This window comes from Aquarana catesbeiana, linkage group LG04 (genome assembly GCF_042186555.1).
Source record: "Aquarana catesbeiana isolate 2022-GZ linkage group LG04, ASM4218655v1, whole genome shotgun sequence".
Classification (NCBI taxonomy): Eukaryota; Metazoa; Chordata; class Amphibia; order Anura; family Ranidae; genus Aquarana; species Aquarana catesbeiana.
In genome coordinates this window covers 335,972,251-335,993,571 of record NC_133327.1, presented here as the reverse complement: position 1 = coordinate 335,993,571, position 21,321 = coordinate 335,972,251, and the positions used below count along the sequence as shown (strand labels likewise).

At 42.6% G+C, this 21,321-nt stretch overlaps 1 protein-coding gene across 1 annotated transcript in view; it reads left to right on the top strand.

Annotated features, from left to right (window-relative positions):
- Nucleotides 1-21,321, top strand: part of UBE2J1 (ubiquitin conjugating enzyme E2 J1) — a 73,901-nt gene that overhangs the window by 24,580 nt on the left and 28,000 nt on the right. Inside the window, exons 3-7 of the mRNA XM_073626928.1 lie at nucleotides 2,992-3,123; nucleotides 3,208-3,292; nucleotides 4,314-4,419; nucleotides 12,238-12,361; nucleotides 20,262-20,351. Coding sequence (XP_073483029.1) covers nucleotides 2,992-3,123; nucleotides 3,208-3,292; nucleotides 4,314-4,419; nucleotides 12,238-12,361; nucleotides 20,262-20,351 — 537 coding nt within the window. The remainder of the gene's footprint in view (nucleotides 1-2,991; nucleotides 3,124-3,207; nucleotides 3,293-4,313; nucleotides 4,420-12,237; nucleotides 12,362-20,261; nucleotides 20,352-21,321) is intronic.

The following is a 21,321-nucleotide window of genomic DNA, read 5'->3' as shown; positions in this document are numbered from 1 at the left end:
TAGACCCCCGATCCCTCCATAAAGAGTACCTGTCACCACCTATTACTGTCACAAGGGATGTTTACATTCCTTGTGACAGCAATAAAAGTAAAAAAAAAAACCTTTTTTTTTTTTTTTTTTTTAAACACAATTTATAAGTATAAAAAAAAAAAAAAAATTTTAAAGCGTCCCCGCGAGCTCGCGCAGCGAAGAAAACGCATATGGAAGTCGCGCCCGCATATGTAAACGGTGTTCAAATCACACATGGGAGGTATCGCCGCGATCGTCAGAGCGAGAGCAATAATTCTAGCCCTAGACCTCCTCTGTAACTCTAACCTGGTAACCGTAAAAAAAATGTAAAGTGCTGCCTATGGAAATTCATAGCTACCATAGTTTGTCGCCACGAGTGTGTGCAATTATAAAGCGTGACATGTTTGGTATCTATTTACTCGGCGTAACATCATCTTTCACATTATACAAAAAAATTGGGGTAACTTTACTGTTTGGATTTTTTTTAAATTCATGGAAGTGTCCCTTTTCCAAAAATTTGCATTTAAAACACAGCTGCACAAATACCGTGTGATATAAAATATTGCAACAATCTCCATTTTATTCTCTAGATTCTCTGCTAAAAAAATATATATAATGTTTGGGGGTTCTAAGTAATTTTCTAGCAAAAAATATGGATTTTAACTTGTAAACACCAAATTTCAAAAATAGGCTTAGTCATGAAAGGGATAATATGTGAGTTCACCTTGTCTTACTTCCCCAGGATTCCCAAAACCACGGGTGCTGAGTTTTGCTGTTGAATGTAAAGCACCCTGAATTTTAGGGATCTGGTGTTCTTTTGAAATAATCTGTTAATGTCTACAGGAGGTCACGTTGCCTGGTAACATTTTAAAGCTTTATACTTTCAGCAGAACACGTCCTTTGTCTATGGGAAATAGGGTTGGCTAGTCTGGGGCAGACATTCACTGAAGTCTGCTATAACTAAATACGTTAATACAAATTAGCAGCATTGTGGTTGCTGGCACCGGAGAGAAAAGCGTGGATTGAGGAAAGTTTCTTATTTTGTTACCACTTTCTCAAGCTTGACTTTCACTACCCTCTGGACACTAGATCTGGCCACAAAGGCCAGATTGGGAGACTGTCATTTAATATTACCTTAAATTATTGTTCGTCCCAACCTCATGCAGATGTAGCCCATTGTAGCTCATGAAACCTAATGGCTTTTGTACTTTGGATCTCTATATAATAGAATACAGGGATTTTGTTTTTTAGAACGACTGGGTGGTGCTCTTATTCACCTACTTCCTCTGTATTCTATCTGGGACATCCCATTAAGTTTTCCAATGCTTGATGGCAACCTAATCTCAGGCAGTGAACACCTTGAACAAAAGACTTATGCCTCGTACACATGAGCGTAAATTCCACCAGCAAAAGTCTGATGAGAGCTTTTGGTCTGAAAATACGACAGTGTGTATGCTCCATCGGACTTTTGCTGGCGGAATTTTTCAGTCGGAAAATATTCTGATCGGAAATTCCGATCGTCTGTACCAATTCCGATGCGCAAAAAATTCCTACGCATGCTCGGAAACAATTCGATGCATGTTCGGAAGCATTGAACTTCATTTTCTCGGCTCGTCGTCGTGTTGTACATCAGCGCATTCTTGACGGTCGAAAGTTCAGAGAACTTTTGTGTGACCGTGTGTATGCAAGCCAAGCTTGGATGGTTTTTCTGACAGAATTCCACTCAAGATTTTTCAGACGGAAATTCCGCTCATGTGTACGCGGCATAAGTCATTCTAAAGGTACAAATATATTATTTTAAATAACAATCCTGTTATACTTACCTGCTCTGTGCAATGGTTTGCACATAGCAGCCACAATCCTCTTCTTTTTGGTTCCCCCCCGCCAGCTCTATCCGCTCCTCCCCTATTCTAAGTGCCCCTAATAGCAGGCCTCTTGCTTTGGGGGCACTTAAAACAGGCTCACTACTGAGCCATGCTCCTGTGAATGGACATTGTCCATGCCCTGCCCCACTCCCTGTTCTCTCCTCATTGGTTCACTGGCTCCTACTGCTGTGTGAACCAATTAGAGAGAGACCCGGGAGAGCTGGAGGGGGAAGCTGCACCCAGAAGTTTTTTTTTACCTTAATGCGTACAATGCATTCGGGTTAAAAAACCCTCTGCCACTTTAATTCTTCATGTCTGAACTAAAAGTAACCCTAGATTTAGTGGTTTTCATTCTTCAAAACCTATATGTGGGCAAGGTAATACAATATATTTTTTCCACCTTGCCTATAAATGTATTCCAGCAACTTGCCTGATTTTGTTTTTTTATAAACCCATATCTGTAACTGATGCACTTCTATGTGCCTGCATATCTTGGTATTTTAACAAGTAACTCAGGCAGTGAACCTAAAATACTATACAAGAAAAACTGCGGCTGTGCTAAATCAGAAGGTCAATGTAATTCACTTTAACCTGAGCTTTGTAGAAACCTGCAGGAAACCTATGCTTCTAGACAGGTCTGTAGCCTATAAACTGTGTAGCATCCTTCTTTATATTTCTACTTACCAGGGAGGTGTCAGTGGGGGGGGGGGGGGGGGAGTATACCTTTTGTACTTATTTGCAGGATCGGGAACTATTGATCCCAAATTACTATCAATGGTGGACATCCATCTCTGATATGTGGCACTGTAATTTAAAAAAAAAAAAAAAAAAAGTAGGATATTTTAGTCGACTAAAATATACTGGAGATTTAGTCGACTAAATATGACTAAAACAATTGCAGAAGACTTAAATGGGACTAAAATAGGATTTTAGTTTTAGTCCCAAGACTAAAACTAAATCGAAATTTGCTGCCAAAATTAACACTGCCTGTAAGACATGGGAAAAGTTGCTGTGATATGCAGTTGTTATGTCAGCAACAATATCGAACGTCTGTCTGAGGAAATATCAGTGTGTTTGTACAAGTTAATCTTCTTTTTTTTTTTTTTTTTTTTTGCAGGATAATCTGTTTGAATGGCACTTTACTGTTCGGGGCCCTCCAGATTCTGATTTTGATGGTGGTGTCTACCATGGCAGAATTGTTCTCCCTCCCGAATATCCCATGAAACCCCCAAGTATCATTTTGTTAACGGTAATTGCACAATTTTTACTTTAAGCTAACTGTATTCAGGCTTTCCTTCTTGTACAGTTGTGTCACCTCATTTTATTTTCTCAGGCTAATGGTAGGTTTGAAGTTGGAAAGAAAATTTGCTTAAGTATTTCTGGTCATCACCCCGAAACATGGCAGCCTTCCTGGAGCAGTGAGTACCTCTTTTTATCCACTTAACAGGCGCAATTTCGTCTAGTGACAGTGATCTAGTCGTTATATTATTTTTAAAATTTTTTTTGCTTTCATAGTAAAATCCTACCAAGGATTCTAGCTGACAGAGAATTAACTATATACCGTTAAATAAGATCAGTATTTAAATTTGAGTATTTTTGGATGATTAAATATGGAGAAATGGAAGGGCTGAACTGCTTGCCTTCCTGGAGACATTGCTGCTGTGAATTCCCTGCAGTACTGCTGGCAGGGATGAGTTCATCAATGCCCCCTCACAGATACCCAAATTCCAGTGGTTGCACAGTATATGATTTATCTCTTGTCAAATGTGTTTATTGATTTTGAAAATATAAACATTGGTACAATTTAACAAAATATTGATTACAAGTATATGATTTATCAAACTCAGTCTAAAATTATTTATTTTATTTTTATTTATTACAGGTACTTGTATAGCGCCGTCTGTTTACGCAGCGCTTGACATATTTATTATACATTCACATCAGTCTCTGCTTACAATCTAAGGTCCCTAACTCACGTTCATATATACACATACTTTACACAATTTGCCTGAGAATCGGCATTTGTGTAAGCATCTTTGAAGAACAATGTAGGACAATTTTATGCTAAATAATAGTCATATTAACAATATACATTTTAGAAAGCTAGTACCTAACAACCGATCATTGTGTTTTTTTTTTTTTTGTATCTGGGTAGGCCTCACAGGATGTATTTTCTCATCTCTCACCTTTTGGTGCTTACCCATCTCTAATAAGTGTAGGAGATATTACAGTTGATTTCCTCTATCAGCAGTAGCAAGGACATTTTTTGAGTTCCATAAAGTGTACCCTGCTGGGATCATTACTCAACAGTTTGTACTTCAGGTTCTTGTTTGCCTTGGAGCCAGGACACAGAGAAGGATTTTTTTTTTCTGTACTGCTTAATTAGAATTACTAAAACTCACACCAACCATGTTTTTTTTTTTTTTTTAAACTTTTCAGTACGAACTGCATTGTTGGCTATAATTGGGTTCATGCCCACCAAAGGGGAAGGTGCCATAGGTTCTCTGGATTACACACCTGAAGAAAGAAAAGCACTTGCCAAAAAGTAAGTTCCTGCTGTGTTTTGTATAAAGCCCATTAGTGTGATATGGAATTCATTGTTCTCATCTTTCAGCAGTTGTATCTCAACCTCCCAGTTTTGTTCAAGAAGCACTCCAGGAAAAAACTTCAAAAAAAAAAAAAAACTAAAAAAAATCTGTTGACTTACAATCTAACTAAAACTAAAATATTATCTGATCCAATATATCCTAAAATCCAACGCACCTTCTCCTAGATATATCAGAGCAAATAAGAGGCGCTCATATCCCTAGTGCTAGAAATCGCATGTGCTGCAATTTCATCAAAAATAAAGGTTGAAAATATCTTAAGTGTGCAAATTAATGCATGAAACTTAACGGTGTTTACCAATACTAATCAAACCATGCGAAAGTACATCCAAAGTGCACGTGAAAAAAGCTGTGACAGCAAAATAATAAATAAATGGCTAAAAATCCCCAGTTATTGTGTTTCATAAATTAAAGTGCAGAAAAAATTGTAATTGATTATATAATTATATTACAAACAAATTAATTGGTTAAAGCATGAAAAATCAGTCCTTTACAATCTTGTGACAAATAACGTGATTAAATTTGTGACAGAAAAGTGCATAAAAATCGCATAAAAATCGCACAAATCTTCTAAGGTGCAGTGATCTTGAAAATGCTGAATTCCACGTGTCCTTCACCTCACCACCGTGATACGTGAATCCACTCCCAAAGGAATCTCACTCACCGAATAATTTTGCCAGCACTCTCATGCACGGCAAAAAACGCTTAGTAGCCACACTCCAGAGAACTCCAGCAAGCAGCAGCAGCAATGCCACAGTGTGTAGAATCAATCCACATGTAAAAAAATTGAGGAACTCACATAGCGTAAACCAGCATGGCAAGTTTATTTAAAACCACTACAATCTTCAATGGAAACACTCACATTTTAAAGATAAAAATCAGCAGTAAAACCAATGGGATTCACAGCAAGCTTCAATCATTAGTGGATACACTCAGAACAACAAATGGTCACGGCGGACCCGAGGTGTGTTGATGCTCAGACTCACGGTCTTTCTCACCCCCCTCCGTGGTGCGCCGTGCAATGACAGACTCTCCTTCGTATAGTGCGGCTCTCAGCGTTGCTTGTCACATCTCATAGCCACGCCCCCGACATGTTTCGTCATCGATCAGACTTATTCATGGGATTGGCTAACTAGGCCGTCCCTCAACCCTTATATCTCCTCCTCCCTGGTCTCCCATAGGTTGGTGAGTCCGCATGCGCACATCTCGTGTCCCCGCTCCTATAATAGACAAGAGACTACGGCGCGCCGCTGTACAGGGATGCGGTTAGCCTATATTTAACTGTGGACTGATTGCAGCAAATACCTTAGATGGATAGCTCAGCCATCATACATTCTGCATACCAGTGTGAACGGTCACAGTATTACTACCATGCTCACATCTGAAGCAAACCTAATTAACACTTACTGTATACCTGTATAAGTGATCATAGCGTTGCCCCCATGGTCACGTCTGAGGCATACTTAATCTGGATATTTCGCACACCAATATAAGTAACCATAACATTACTGCTACGGCCACATTTAGAACGACCTAATTTTATATTTATCCAACAACATCTCATCATAAACATATCGGTCTATAATTTGCTAAATCAGAGGTTTACACTTTGATCACTGAAATATTCACCATTGGATGGACCTATACCCACAGGTAATTACATGTTGGATACAATTCAAATAAAGTGCGAGTGTATTAAAACAAGATAAAATTATTAAATAATCCTTGAATAACCCTACGATTGTCCCAAATATTAGCAACATGGTGAGAATCTAATTAAATAAATACCTTTAAAATAAAACTCCATATCAAATAATACATGAATAATTACACAGTCACAATTTAGTATTTACACTTATATGACGAAGCTATAGCTCATGACAAGCTGTTGAGCTCCTATCAATTACTCCCCTACTATGAGGGTTTAGTGATGAGACCCACATCTGGTACCTCACTCACCCCCCCTCTTAATGTTTAGGGCTGCTTCGCCAATAAGCCTTTAAATTGACCAAAATGAAGCATATTACGATATACTCATGCAAAACCTATATCTGGAATACTTAAAATAATATCTATCTCCATTAAAAAATATATATATATCACATCCAAACCCTCATAATCCAGGGTCTCTAAATAAGAAAAAATTACCAGATAATCATAACAGGGTCACACACTTCAGAATCTCCTACTAAAGTGTTCAACCAGACCGCAGCACATCAAATTTAACTACCTTCAATCAAAAATTATTTATGAAGCAGTTTAAATCTAGTTCTATATTTAACCCCTTAGGGGCTAAACTTTTCAATAAAAAGATCCAGCGAGTCTCCCTCTGCGATAGATCCCTGACCCTGTTGGAACCCCTCCAAGAAGGATGGACCACGTCGATTCCACAGAATTGTAAAAGTGAGGGATCCTTTTGATGTTTTTGTTTGAAATGCAAGGAGACACTATGATACTTATAACCGTTCTTAATATTGGTTAAATGCTCCGAGATTCTGATCCTTAGTAGTCTTTTTGTTCTGCCCACATAAAGTAGGCCACAAGGGCACCACATTAAGTATACAACAAAAGAGGAGTTACAAGTGCTGAATTCCTTAATTTCGAAGGATTCACCTTCCCTGTTTGTTAAGCACACAATGTCCACCGCCTCGCCCCATTGTCAATGGCATTGGGTCTGTCACAGCTAGACTGGGGGAGTATTTGGATAAATTCCTCCAGCCCAGTGTAAAGATCACAAGGGCGTATTTGAAAGATACGGGGGACTTGTTGACTTTGCTCAAGGACGTAAGATTAAGTGCTACATCTCCTGTATACTTGGTAACGGCTGATGTAGCTTCTTTGTATACTATTATACAACATGAAGACGCATCCTTAGCTCTAAATTGGGCATTAAGTAAGAGAGAGGACATTCCAGGCATACAAAAGCGGTTTTTGGGGCATGTACTGGATTTTTGCATGTCCCATAACTATTTTTGGTGCAACGGTGATTTTTATTCCCAGCAGGTTGGCGTGGCAATGGGAGCGAAATTTGCTCCCAGCCTCGCCAACCTGTTTATGGCGGAGTGGGAGGACAGGAAGGTTTTTAATGTCAGAAGACCCCAGCTTTTATTTTACCGGAGATTCATTGATGACCTCCTATTTATATGGGAAGGCACGGAGGAGTCGGCAATTGAGTTCTTACAGGAACTGAATAATAACAATAATAACATTAGATTGGAATATCAGATTAGTAGTGTTAGGGTTAACTTCCTAGATGTGACCATCGAAAGATATATGGACACATTAAGGACTAAAGTGTTTTTTAAACCGACAGACCGTAACAGCTATTTGTCTATAAGAAGTGGCCACCATCCCGGATGGATAAAAAATATTCCGAAGGGGCAAATGGTACGAGTTCGACGTAATTGCACTTTGTTAGATGATTTTTATGAACAGGCGGGTATCCTCAAAAATAAATTCATACAGAAAGGATATGATACGGATGTATTGAATAAGATTATTCAGGAGGTGGCACAAACCCCGAGGGAGAATTGCTTTGAGAAAAGGAATGTTCCCCAGACGATGGAAGGCCAACATCAGTTGGGGTTCATATCAGGATATCACTGTCAATACAAAGACATTGAGAGGATATTCAAAAAGCATTGGCATATCTTACGGAAAGATAGGCAGTTGGGAGAGATCCTACCGAATCAACCGAGATTCATTTACAGGAGGGCTCCAAGTTTTGGCGATCATGTAGTAAGGAAAATCTTGGACCCACCTGGACATAATGATCTCAGAATCGACCTTAAGGGCTTTTACTGTTGCAGAAGATGCATTTGCTGCAGGACCGTGAAAGTTAGCCACAGAGGAGTGACAAGCATAACAAACAGGGAAGGTGAATCCTTCGAAATTAAGGAATTCAGCACTTGTAACTCCTCTTTTGTTGTATACTTAATGTGGTGCCCTTGTGGCCTACTTTATGTGGGCAGAACAAAAAGACTACTAAGGATCAGAATCTCGGAGCATTTAACCAATATTAAGAACGGTTATAAGTATCATAGTGTCTCCTTGCATTTCAAACAAAAACATCAAAAGGATCCCTCACTTTTACAATTCTGTGGAATCGACGTGGTCCATCCTTCTTGGAGGGGTTCCAACAGGGTCAGGGATCTATCGCAGAGGGAGACTCGCTGGATCTTTTTATTGAAAAGTTTAGCCCCTAAGGGGTTAAATATAGAACTAGATTTAAACTGCTTCATAAATAATTTTTGATTAAAGGTAGTTAAATTTGATGTGCTGCGGTCTGGTTGAACACTTTAGTAGGAGATTCTGAAGTGTGTGACCCTGTTATGATTATCTGGTCATTTTTTCTTATTTAGAGACCCTGGATTATGAGGGTTTGGATGTGATATATATATATTTTTTAATGGAGATAGATATTATTTTAAGTATTCCAGATATAGGTTTTGCATGAGTATATCGTAATATGCTTCATTTTGGTCAATTTAAAGGCTTATTGGCGAAGCAGCCCTAAACATTAAGAGGGGGGGTGAGTGAGGTACCAGATGTGGGTCTCATCACTAAACCCTCATAGTAGGGGAGTAATTGATAGGAGCTCAACAGCTTGTCATGAGCTATAGCTTCGTCATATAAGTGTAAATACTAAATTGTGACTGTGTAATTATTCATGTATTATTTGATATGGAGTTTTATTTTAAGGTATTTATTTAATTAGATTCTCACCATGTTGCTAATATTTGGGACAATCGTAGGGTTATTCAAGGATTATTTAATAATTTTATCTTGTTTTAATACACTCGCACTTTATTTGAATTGTATCCAACATGTAATTACCTGTGGGTATAGGTCCATCCAATGGTGAATATTTCAGTGATCAAAGTGTAAACCTCTGATTTAGCAAATTATAGACCGATATGTTTATGATGAGATGTTGTTGGATAAATATAAAATTAGGTCGTTCTAAATGTGGCCGTAGCAGTAATGTTATGGTTACTTATATTGGTGTGCGAAATATCCAGATTAAGTATGCCTCAGACGTGACCATGGGGGCAACGCTATGATCACTTATACAGGTATACAGTAAGTGTTAATTAGGTTTGCTTCAGATGTGAGCATGGTAGTAATACTGTGACCGTTCACACTGGTATGCAGAATGTATGATGGCTGAGCTATCCATCTAAGGTATTTGCTGCAATCAGTCCACAGTTAAATATAGGCTAACCGCATCCCTGTACAGCGGCGCGCCGTAGTCTCTTGTCTATTATAGGAGCGGGGACACGAGATGTGCGCATGCGGACTCATCAACCTATGGGAGACCAGGGAGGAGGAGATATAAGGGTTGAGGGACGGCCTAGTTAGCCAATCCCATGAATAAGTCTGATCGATGACGAAACATGTCGGGGGCGTGGCTATGAGATGTGACAAGCAACGCTGAGAGCCGCACTATATGAAGGAGAGTCTGTCATTGCACGGCGCACCACGGAGGGGGGTGAGAAAGACCGTGAGTCTGAGCATCAACACACCTCGGGTCCGCCGTGACCATTTGTTGTTCTGAGTGTATCCACTAATGATTGAAGCTTGCTGTGAATCCCATTGGTTTTACTGCTGATTTTTATCTTTAAAATGTGAGTGTTTCCATTGAAGATTGTAGTGGTTTTAAATAAACTTGCCGTGCTGGTTTACGCTATGTGAGTTCCTCAATTTTTTTACATGTGGATTGATTCTACACACTGTGGCATTGCTGCTGCTGCTTGCTGGAGTTCTCTGGAGTGTGGCTACTAAGCGTTTTTTGCCGTGCATGAGAGTGCTGGCAAAATTATTCGGTGAGTGAGATTCCTTTGGGAGTGGATTCACGTATCACGGTGGTGAGGTGAAGGACACGTGGAATTCAGCATTTTCAAGATCACTGCACCTTAGAAGATTTGTGCGATTTTTATGCGATTTTTATGCACTTTTCTGTCACAAATTTAATCACGTTATTTGTCACAAGATTGTAAAGGACTGATTTTTCATGCTTTAACCAATTAATTTGTTTGTAATATAATTATATAATCAATTACAATTTTTTCTGCACTTTAATTTATGAAACACAATAACTGGGGATTTTTAGCCATTTATTTATTATTTTGCTGTCACAGCTTTTTTCACGTGCACTTTGGATGTACTTTCGCATGGTTTGATTAGTATTGGTAAACACCGTTAAGTTTCATGCATTAATTTGCACACTTAAAGGGGTTGTAAAGGTAAAAGTTTTTTCACCTTAATGCATTCTATGCATTAAGGTGAAAAAACTTCTGACAGAACCGCCGCCCCCAGCCCCCCCGTTTTACTTACCTGACGCCTCGAAAGTCAGCTTCGCGTTCCCGACATCTGTTCCTCCGCTCACCCTGGCCGCTGATTGGCTGCAGTGGATGGATTGAAAGCAGCGCAGCCATTGGCTCGCGCTGCTGTCAATCACATCCGATGACGCGGCGCGCCGGGGGGCGGGGCCGAGTGATACAGCGAGCGGCTATAGCCGCCGGCTGTATCACGGGAGCGCGCCCGCAAGCACTCACCACCGTGCGAGAGAGCTCGCATGAAGGTGGTAAATGCTTGCGGGGAGGAGCTGAGACAGCCGCCGAGGGACCCCAGAAGACCAGGTTCGGGGCCACTCTGTGCAGAACGAGCTGCACAGTGAAGGTAAGTATGACATGTTTGTTATTTTTAAAAAAAAAAAAAAACACCTTTACAACCCCTTTAAGATATTTTCAACCTTTATTTTTGATGAAATTGCAGCACATGCGATTTCTAGCACTAGGGATATGAGCGCCTCTTATTTGCTCTGATATATCTAGGAGAAGGTGCGTTGGATTTTAGGATATATTGGATCAGATAATATTTTAGTTTGATAGCTTCTTAAAGGGGCAGCTCTCTTTTTTCACTTTTCATTTAGTGAGTTATATATGGTTACACATATTTTGTTATACACCAAATGAGCCATTCACTGGATCTTTTTTCTGTTTGTTGCAAATTCTATTCATTGGCGCAGTGGGGGTTGTTTTGAATTGAGGGCGGCTCACCATTCTGACTACCCATTTTTTTATTTTGACTTACAATCTAAAGTGGTGTATGCCACCTTCCAGATCGCTGCCTGTTATTCAAAATGTACACATACATGTAGCACCAATAGTATAGTCTTTGCTAATCTTCAAGCACTCTGACTTGCGACTCTCCTACACAGCAGCTGTCCTATTTGTTCACCGCATCCTCTCTCCTTATCCAATCACAGAATGCTTGTCCAATCACAGAACTGATTTGCAAAATACAAAGCGTTCTGTGAATGGAAAAGAAAGAGGAAGGGCGGACAGTGCAGTTTGTGTGTAGGATAGCTGCAAGTCTGCTGACGTAGCACCAGAAGTATAGTGAAGTAAATTGCAGAAAGGATCCAGCAGGTGGCATACACCGCCTGAGATTTAACTATTTGTATGCCAGAAGATTTAAAGGAGATCTCTGAAGTTCTTTGAGAAAAAAGTAATTCCCTCCAGTCAAACTTTATATATTGCATGTCAAGATTTCAAAGGATAACAAAACGTTTAGTATTGGCATCCTTTTACAGGCTATTTTACTTTTCTCTCCACTCTTTTTAGCGATCTCTGCTGTGTGGCCTACTAGGAGCCACACTGGTGCCACTTCAGAAGTCCCCTGACTGGACTCACAGTCACGCTGCAATTGCATGGCAGACCATTCACTGTAACAGACCATTGTATTATTTATAGGTCTCAGGAGTACTTTTGTGATGCGTGCGGAACAAGCATGAAAACTTCTTTACTTCCACTAAGTTCAGAATCCAGCCAAGATGACACAGAAGCCAGAGAACTTGCAAGACAGATCAGTTTTACGGTACGTGACCTATGCTTGTTTATTTGTCTTGGTGTACATATACTACTTTACTGCTTCTTCTGGTGTTTAAAGGTAAGGAATGCAAGTGCTCCAATGCATCAGGAGGGCAGTGCCGGTGTCCAAAAAATGTGCTATGCCACAGCAAGTTTTGTTAAAAAAAAAATCTTCATCAGGGAACTCAAAAGACATAATTGTTAAAATATAAACATAAAATGCAATTTGTGTGTGTGTAAATTTATTAAAAAAAAAAAATATTTCTTTCTCGAACATCACGGGACACAGAGCCACAGTAATTACTGATGGGTTATATAGGTATCACTGGTGATTGGACACTGGCACACCCTATCAGGAAGTTCAACCCCCTATATAATCCCTCCCCCTTGCAGGGATACCTCAGTTTTTACGCCAGTGTCTTAGGTGATGGACGTGTAAAGATGTCCTGTGCTGAGCTCCAAAGGGAATATCCTAAGATCCTATACTGGGGCAAGCCAGGCGAACCGGATCTATTCAAAGTGTCTTTTCATGGCCGAATTGAATGGTACCCGGGCCTCGTGTCCGAAGAAACGAGGTTTTACCCGTAATGCTTCTCTTTTTAGAGAGCTGGACCCCGCAGATCAGAAAATGGCTTTAAACTTCCTAATTTCTGGCGTGGTGCTTTACGGTCCCAGAACTGTTGGATCCCCCTACTGATGGGGACCCCAGTCTCTGACGGTTTTTTCAAACGGAGCCCACCGTGAGAGGTGAAGATTGGGTCTGTGTAAACAGCACCCTGCGGCTGGATAAGGTAAGAGGAGATTCCACAGAATTTTTGAGTTCTAGTGGCTTTTCTCCTTTAAGGTAAATGCATGCTATGCCTATTGTGACCACCGGGGGCTGCCAAGAGCACAAACCTACACATGCTGAATGTCTGTCTCAGGTGTTGTAATCGCTGTGTATGTCCCAGCGTATCAAGCAGGCTGCAAGCAGGTAAGGTGGATGGGGGGATTTCTCATGTTTGAATGTTCCCCCCCAGGCTAGAGAGGGGCCACAGGGGTCTAGAAAGTGGTTATACCACCCGGGCTCTGTGGCCTAATGGCCACCATCTCTGAAGATAGCCGTTCAGGCAAATCTTGTTACCAGTCTCCCTCCTTCCCCCCCCCCCCCCATCCCCAGCCTTTTCTCCAGAGCATGACAGGAGAGTCGGCAGTGTGGGAAGCGCTCGTTTTTTTCAAAACTCGAGGGGGGGGGGCGGTAGAGGAGGGGGCGGGATGTCAGCACAGAGTGTTTAGACTCCCACTCAGGCCAGCTGCAGGCTATTAAAGGCACTCTGTACAGGTGCACTCAGCCTTCTGAGAGACACAGAGCTGACGGTCGCATGTAAGGTGGGACACAGGCATTCTCCTAGGCAGCATTTACTGAAGTAACACCAGACTGAGCATTGGGTAGCAAGGCTTTTAGCCAGACTACATCGCTCAGCGGACAGTGTTCATTTGTATACCTCACACCTTGTTGCTTTGCACTATGGGTAGAAGAGGTTCAAGCACCCCAGGAACCAGAGACACTAGGGGATCTCGTTCAGGTTCTGAGGGCCCCCTGTCGGCAGCATCCTTCCCCCCTAAAGATGGGCCAGGGACGGCTAGCCAGGGAGAGCCATTTGGGTCAGGGGCTACACCTGCTTCTGGCACTTCAGCCCCTATATATATTACACAAGAGGTTTTTTCCTCAACCATTAATGGTCTAGAGGAAAGATTAATGGCCGTGATTACGTCTTCACGCAGTGGAAGAAAACGCACTAGGCTTTCCTCTGTTCCCCAAGACCCTCAGACAGAGGAGCTCTGGGATAAAGGAGATGAATCCCTTTCAGAGGATCGGGATGGGATGGATGATTCCTCTTCGGAGGATTCAGGTGGAGAGGGACCCTCTGCGACTTCCCAAGAGGAGAAAGTCTTAGTGCAGATCCTCACTGGATTGGTCCGCTCCACATTTAAGTTGCCCATACCTGAAACTGCTAAAGAATCCTCTTCTGCTTTGGGGTCACTGAAACCTTTCCAAGCAGCACATGCTTTTCCTGTTCATACTTTACTTGAAAAGCTTATTTATTCTGAGTGGGATCACCCAGACAAACGTTTTTTTCCGCCGAGAAAGTTTTCAACACTTTATCCGATGGAAGAAAAGTTTATTAAAATGTGGGGAATTCCGGCTATTGATGCCGCCATTTCCTCAATAAATAATAGCCTGACTTGTCCTGTAGACAATGCTCAGATGCTCAGGGATCCTGAGCATAAAAGGATGGAATCCCTATTGAAGGATGTTTTCTCCTTAGCAGGATCAGTGGCCCAACCTGCAATAGCAGCGATTGGAGTCTGTCAATACTTAAGAGACCATGTTAAGCAGGTCATCAAAGTATTACCTGAACAGCAGGCCCAGGGGTTTGCTAACCTTCCAGCGGCCTTATGCTTTGTGGTTGACGCCATTAGAGATTCTATCGTGCAAACCTCCCGTCTTTCACTGGGGTTGGTGCATATACGTAGAATCCTATGGTTGAAAAATTGGTCAGCCGAAGCACCATGTAAGAAGCTACTGGCTGGGTTTCCATTTCGTGGTGCAAGGTTGTTTGGAGAGGACTTGGATAACTATATCAAGAGAATCTCTTGTGGGAAAAGCACTCTCTTACCTGTCAAGAAGAAGAGTAAGCGTCCCTCTTTCAAACGGACTCTTTCCCCAGCGCCGGGGGCTTCAGCCTCCAGGCAGTCTCGACGGCCGCCTCCATCGGGGTCCAGAGACAAGAGTCAACCCCAGGGACAAAAGAAGTCCTGGGGAAAGAAGCCTACTAGGCAAAACACTAAGACCTCTGCATGAGGGGGCGCCCCCGCTCACTCGAGTGGGGGGAAGACTGCGACAATTCTCAGAGCTCTGGCAGGAGGACTTCCAGGACAGATGGGTAGTCTCCACGGTAACCTTAGGGTACAAGCTGGAGTTTCAGGAATTCCCTTCTCCTCGGTTCCTCAGATCAAATGTTCCCAGAGACCCAGAGAAGAAGCAGTCGCTCCTTCTAGCGTTAGAGCGACTTTTGTCGCAGGAGGTCATTATGATAGTTCCCGCAAAGGACCAGGGATTGGGCTTCTATTCCAACCTTTTTACGGTCCAAAAGCCAAATGGGGATGTCAGGCCCATTTTGGACTTAAGGGATCTGAACCGATTCCTAAGGATTCAATCCTTCCGCATGGAATCAATTCGAACAGTAGTTCCCACCCTGCAGGGAGGAGAATTTCTGGCATCAATAGACATCAGAGATGCATATCTGCATGTGCCCATTTTTCCTGCTCATCAGAAGTTTCTGCGCTTCGAGGTAGGAGGGCGCCATTTCCAGTTTATGGCTCTGCCCTTTGGGATAGCCACTGCACCTCGAGTGTTCACAAAGATCTTGGCTCCTCCTCTGGCCAGATTAAGGGCTCAGGGTATAGCTGTCATAGCATACCTAGACGACCTGCTCTTGATAGACCGGTCGGTAGCCTCTTTGAATGGAAACTTGAGGACCACGGTCAGGTATCTAGAACACCTGGGTTGGATCCTCAACTTAGAAAAGTCTTTCCTAAAACCAGTAAGAAGACTGGAATATTTAGGTCTGATTATACATACAAGCCAGGAGAAAATATTTCTACCCCAGGCAAAGATCACTGCTTTGAGAGAGCTGATTCTGACAGTAAGGACCAAGAAGGGTCCCTCAGTCCGCCTTTGTATGAGGCTACTAGGGAAGATGGTGTCTTCATTCGAAGCAGTTCCCTATGCTCAGTTTCACTCAAGAATGCTGCAACACAGTATTCTGTCGACCTGGAACAAGAAGGTTCAGGCATTAGACTTTCCGATGCACCTGTCGCATGCGGTGCGTCAGGCCTCAATTGGTGGCTCATACCCGAAAACCTGCAGAAGGGGAAATCCTTTCTACCGGTTACCTGGACGGTGGTAACAACAGATGCCAGTCTGTCAGGTTGGGGAGCAGTTCTGGAACAGGCTGCGGTCCAAGGGGTATGGTCCAAGACAGAGAGGACCTTACCCATCAACATTCTGGAGATCCGGGAGATACATCTAGCTCTAAAGGCCTGGACTATCAGGCTACAGGGTTGTCCGGTCAGGATCCAGTCCGACAATGCCACAGCAGTGGCTTATGTCAATCATCAGGGAGGCACCCGGAGCCGAGCTGCTCAAAAAGAGGTGAACCAGATCTTAGTCTGGGCAGAGATGCATGTGCCATGCATATCGGCAGTTTTCATCCCGGGAATAGAGAATTGGCAGGCGGACTATCTAAGTCGCCAGCAGTTACTTCCAGGGGAATGGTCTCTGCATCCCGACGTCTTTTGGGCCATATGCCAAAGATGGGGGGTTCCAGATGTAGATCTCTTTGCATCCCGATTCAACAAAAAGATAGACAGATTTGTGGCAAGGACAAAAGATCCTCTTGCATGCGGGATGGATGCGTTGGTGATTCCGTGGCATCGGTTCTCACTGATTTACGCATTCCCGCCTATTCTGCTACTACCACGACTCCTTCGCAGGATCAGGCAGGAAAGGAAGTCGGTACTTCTGGTGGCCCCCGCTTGGCCCAGAAGGACTTGGTATGCAGAAATAGTAAGGATGACGGTGGGTTCCCCGTGGACCCTACCGGTACGCCCAGACCTGTTATCTCAAGGTCCAGTGTTCCATCCTGCCTTACAAACGATAAATTTGACGGTTTGGCTATTGAGACCCACGTTCTGAAGAGTCGTGGGCTCTCAGGTCCTGTCATATCTACCTTGATTAATGCAAGGAAGCCAGCTTCCAGGATGATTTATCATAGAGTCTGGAAAGCTTATATAACCTGGTGTGAATCCAGAGGTTGGCATCCCAGGAAATATGTCATAGGTAGAATCCTTGATTTTCTACAGATGGGATTAGAGATGAAGCTGGCCTTGAGTACCATCAAGGGCCAGGTCTCTGCTTTATCAGTATTATTTCAGCGGCCACTTGCTTCGCATTCTTTGGTCCAAAACTTTATGCAGGGGGTGATGCGTCTTAATCCTCCGGTTAAAGCGTCCCTAAACCCCTGGGACTTGAATTTGGTCCTGGCTGTGTTACAGAAACGGCCTTTTGAACCAATAAGTCAGATTCCTTTGGTCTTGTTGACAAGGAAATTAATTTTTCTGGTGGCCATCTCTTCTGCTAGAAGAGTATCAGAATTAGCAGCCCTTTCCTGTAAGGAGCCTTATTTGATTATACACAAGGATAGAGTGGTACTACGCCCTCATCCTAGTTTTTTACCGAAGGTGGTTTCTGATTTTCATTTAAACCAAGACATTGTTCTACCTTCCTTTTTTCCAGATCCCTGTTCTCCGGAAGAGAGATCTCTACATTCGTTGGATGTAGTAAGAGCAGTTAAGGCCTATCTAGGGGCAACTACTCAGATCCGCAAGACGGATGTTTTGTTTGTGCTGCCAGAGGGTCCCAATAGAGGACAGGCAGCGTCAAAAGCTACCATTTCTAAATGGATTCGACAGTTGATCATTCAAGCTTACGGTTTGAAACAGAAGATTCCTCCGTTTCAGATCAGGGCACATTCCACAAGGGCTATTGGTGCTTCTTGGGCAGTGCATCACCGGGCCTCTATGGCTCAAATCTGCAAGGCCGCAACCTGGTCTTCAGTTCATACATTCACCAGATTCTATCAGGTGGATGTGAGAAGGCATGAGGATATCGCCTTTGGGCGTAGTGTGCTGCAGGCAGCAGTACAGGGTCCTCAGGTCTGATTGCACCCTACTTGGTCGTGGTTCCCCCCCCTCAGGTAGCATTGCTCTGGGACATCCCATCAGTAATTACTGTGGCTCTGTGTCCCGTGATGTTCGAGAAAGAAAATAGGATTTTTTAAAACAGCTTACCTGTAAAATCCTTTTCTTTCGAAGGACATCACGGGACACAGAGGTCCCACCCCTCTTCTAATACACTATATTGCTTGGCTACAAAACTGAGGTATCCCTGCAAGGGGGAGGGATTATATAGGGGGTTGAACTTCCTAAAAGGGTGTGCCAGTGTCCAATCACCAGTGATACCTATATAACCCATCAGTAATTACTGTGGCTCTGTGTCCCGTGATGTCCTTCGAAAGAAAAGGATTTTACAGGTAAGCTGTTTTAAAAAATCCTATTTTTCCCCAAATCGTCTTCCAGAACAACACATGCGATAGAGCGTTGCCTCTTCCAACAGGAGCAGGAACCACATCAAAAACCATGTAAAATGAAGTCCCTCTGCTAAACTGGTCAGTCATTGTATTTCCTCCACCCTGAGGAGACACATCGATTAGAAGGGGGCTCGGATAAGGATTCTCAGCTGCAGTCTTCTACCCACCCCCCCAATGTCTCACCCTTCTTGACAAATATGGGGGAAATACTTGCCCCCCCAGTCCAGTTCCTATTTTGGGGCAAGAAGTATTCTGGGCCCACTCCCTTTTCAGTGTCTGGGGAAGTCCAGTAATAGGATTTTACCACCTCGGTGTACTGGCCTAGGCTGATGTGGTTCCCTTCGGGTAGTAGTTGGGGAACATCTCTGCTGGGGATGCGTCAGGGGGAGTTTACTTAACCAGTGGCACCAGGCACCCAGTTCTAATAGGGTATTGTTGCAGTGCCTGGTTTTCGGGGGCTGTGAGTGCAATACAGACTTCATAAATAGTCGTCTTTTAATGGCTCTCATATGCAGAATATACTCATGACTGTATGTAATATCAGAGTCAAATAGATGGCTCAAAAAAATCCTTAATTGGGCTTTTGTGTTGCTTTTTGTGTTGTTACACAGGCTTTGGAGGCTTGTGTATGTCCTTGGTTGACCAAGACCTTACTACTATAGTTGGGTCTTATTATTGGAATATATATTTCTTTGTTGAACCAAACCCGCATAACTCCAAGTTTGTTCCCTACATAAGGAAATGGCAGAATTAGGTGGACTTGCCCTTATTTAAAGGAGAAGTCCAGCCAAAGCTTGTTTGACTGAGGTCTCTGCTGACGTCATGGATATCAGTCCAGGCACTGCGTCATCCTGACAATGGTAGTCTGGATCCACCAGGTGTCTGGACTGACACCCATCTCCGTCTCTCAGCGAGCCACTGAGAGCCTCAGATGGCCGCTCCGCCCCCTCCACAGCTCAGTGCTCCAATGAGTGCAGAGGGAGAAGAGCAGAGAGCAGTGACTGACCGTCTACAGCTCTCTGCTCACGGAGCTATGAAAACTGAGCGATCAGTGATGTTCGATCGCTCGATTTTCAGTGCAGAGGTTCCGGGGGACAGATGCAGTATCCACCTAGGTAAGTATGAAAAAAAACCAAAACAAAGGAAACCCATAATTCTCTTTTAATGGTTTATGTTTGGTACTTACTATTTTATAAGTACAGGTGGTCCCCGGGTAACAAACATCTGACTTACAAATGACTCATACTTGCAAATAGAGGGAGACAACAGGAAGTGAGAGGAAATCTATCCCTAGGCAGGGAATTTACAGGGAATTCTCTCCTGTAAGAGTTATTATGGGAAAAAGGTGTCTCCACTGAAGCTTTATCACCAGTCCTTGTTTCCACAACAACCCAAAATTTTCAAAATCCAATTGTCATTGGGACAGAAAGTGAGGCGACATCTTCTGAACAGGGGCACAGACAGCCAAACAAATGATACAGGGGTATTAACCCTTCCCTATGCTATCCAAAAAATGTAAAAATTATCATTTTGGCTGGAGTTACACTTTAAAAAATGTACCTGTTCCAACTTGCATACAAATTCAACCTAAGAACAAACCTACAGACCCTATCTTGTTTGTAACCCGGGGACTGCCTGTACCTTGACATGTTCAAAATATACTAGTGGTAATACATTATCAATATTTTGTATCTTCTTCATGATCATTTACAGGTAAATCCTCCTGGAATTTCTCAAGCAGAAGGAAGTGGCACTATACCAAAACCACCCGAAACAGAACAGAATACTGACACAGTGCTTCAGGTATAATTTTCCTAATTTTTTCTATAGTCGTGTTGTTTAATCCCAAGGGCCTTCTCTAAAATATATATGCAAATGAAAAAGGCCACCGCTCAGACTACTTTTATATCTAACATAATTAAGGCTCATGTTAGACATTTTGACATTGTCATTTTGACATGTGTTTTGCCAAAGTTCCTAAACTCAACTCCATAAAACCTGTGTGTTCCAGTACATATAGGCTTTTTCAAGGGTTTAGAAGCTGCTGCGGTTAGTTGAGGTTCAACCTCCCTCTCCTGAACGTGGAAGAATCACATTAAGGATAGGAACGTTTTGACCGCCGGCTGCGGGAAAACCCCTTTTTCAGGGCCATGGTAAATGACGGCCAAGTGTACATGAAGCCTAAGGTGCATAATGAGTGCCCTAAAACCACAAACCATACAATACTAAAGGTACCCCAGCACACTTTCCTGCTGGACAGCAAAAACAAAGTCTAAACTGCTTGAAAATTTTTCATTGAAAACAGAGGTTTCCCTGGTCATTTTCCAGGATGATCAGACAAGATGGGCTATGCCCCCCCCCCCCCTACAGAAAGAGAAAAGTGTGAACATTCTGCTCAAAAGTAAGAAAAGAGTTACCAAATGCATCCATATGTTACCTGAGTATCCACATAAAATCAAAATGGAGGAATCCACATAATGTAAGTCTAGCTAAACTTTTATTGGACTAAATAGTACAAAATCTACTCATATATGATAAAAATAGGTAAGCGATTTTAAGAAAACAATCCTGGGTTATATAGCAAAGTTACATAGCAAAGTCTTGCGTTTCGACATAAGTGATGATAGGTCGATGACCCCACTCATGACGAAAGGCGATGAGGGGAGCTAATGGACATGACATCGCCACACCTCTTTTGGATCTACAACTTTTATTGATTGGAGACTTTGCTGTGTAACCCGGGATTGTATTCTTAAAGCTCTTACCTATTTTT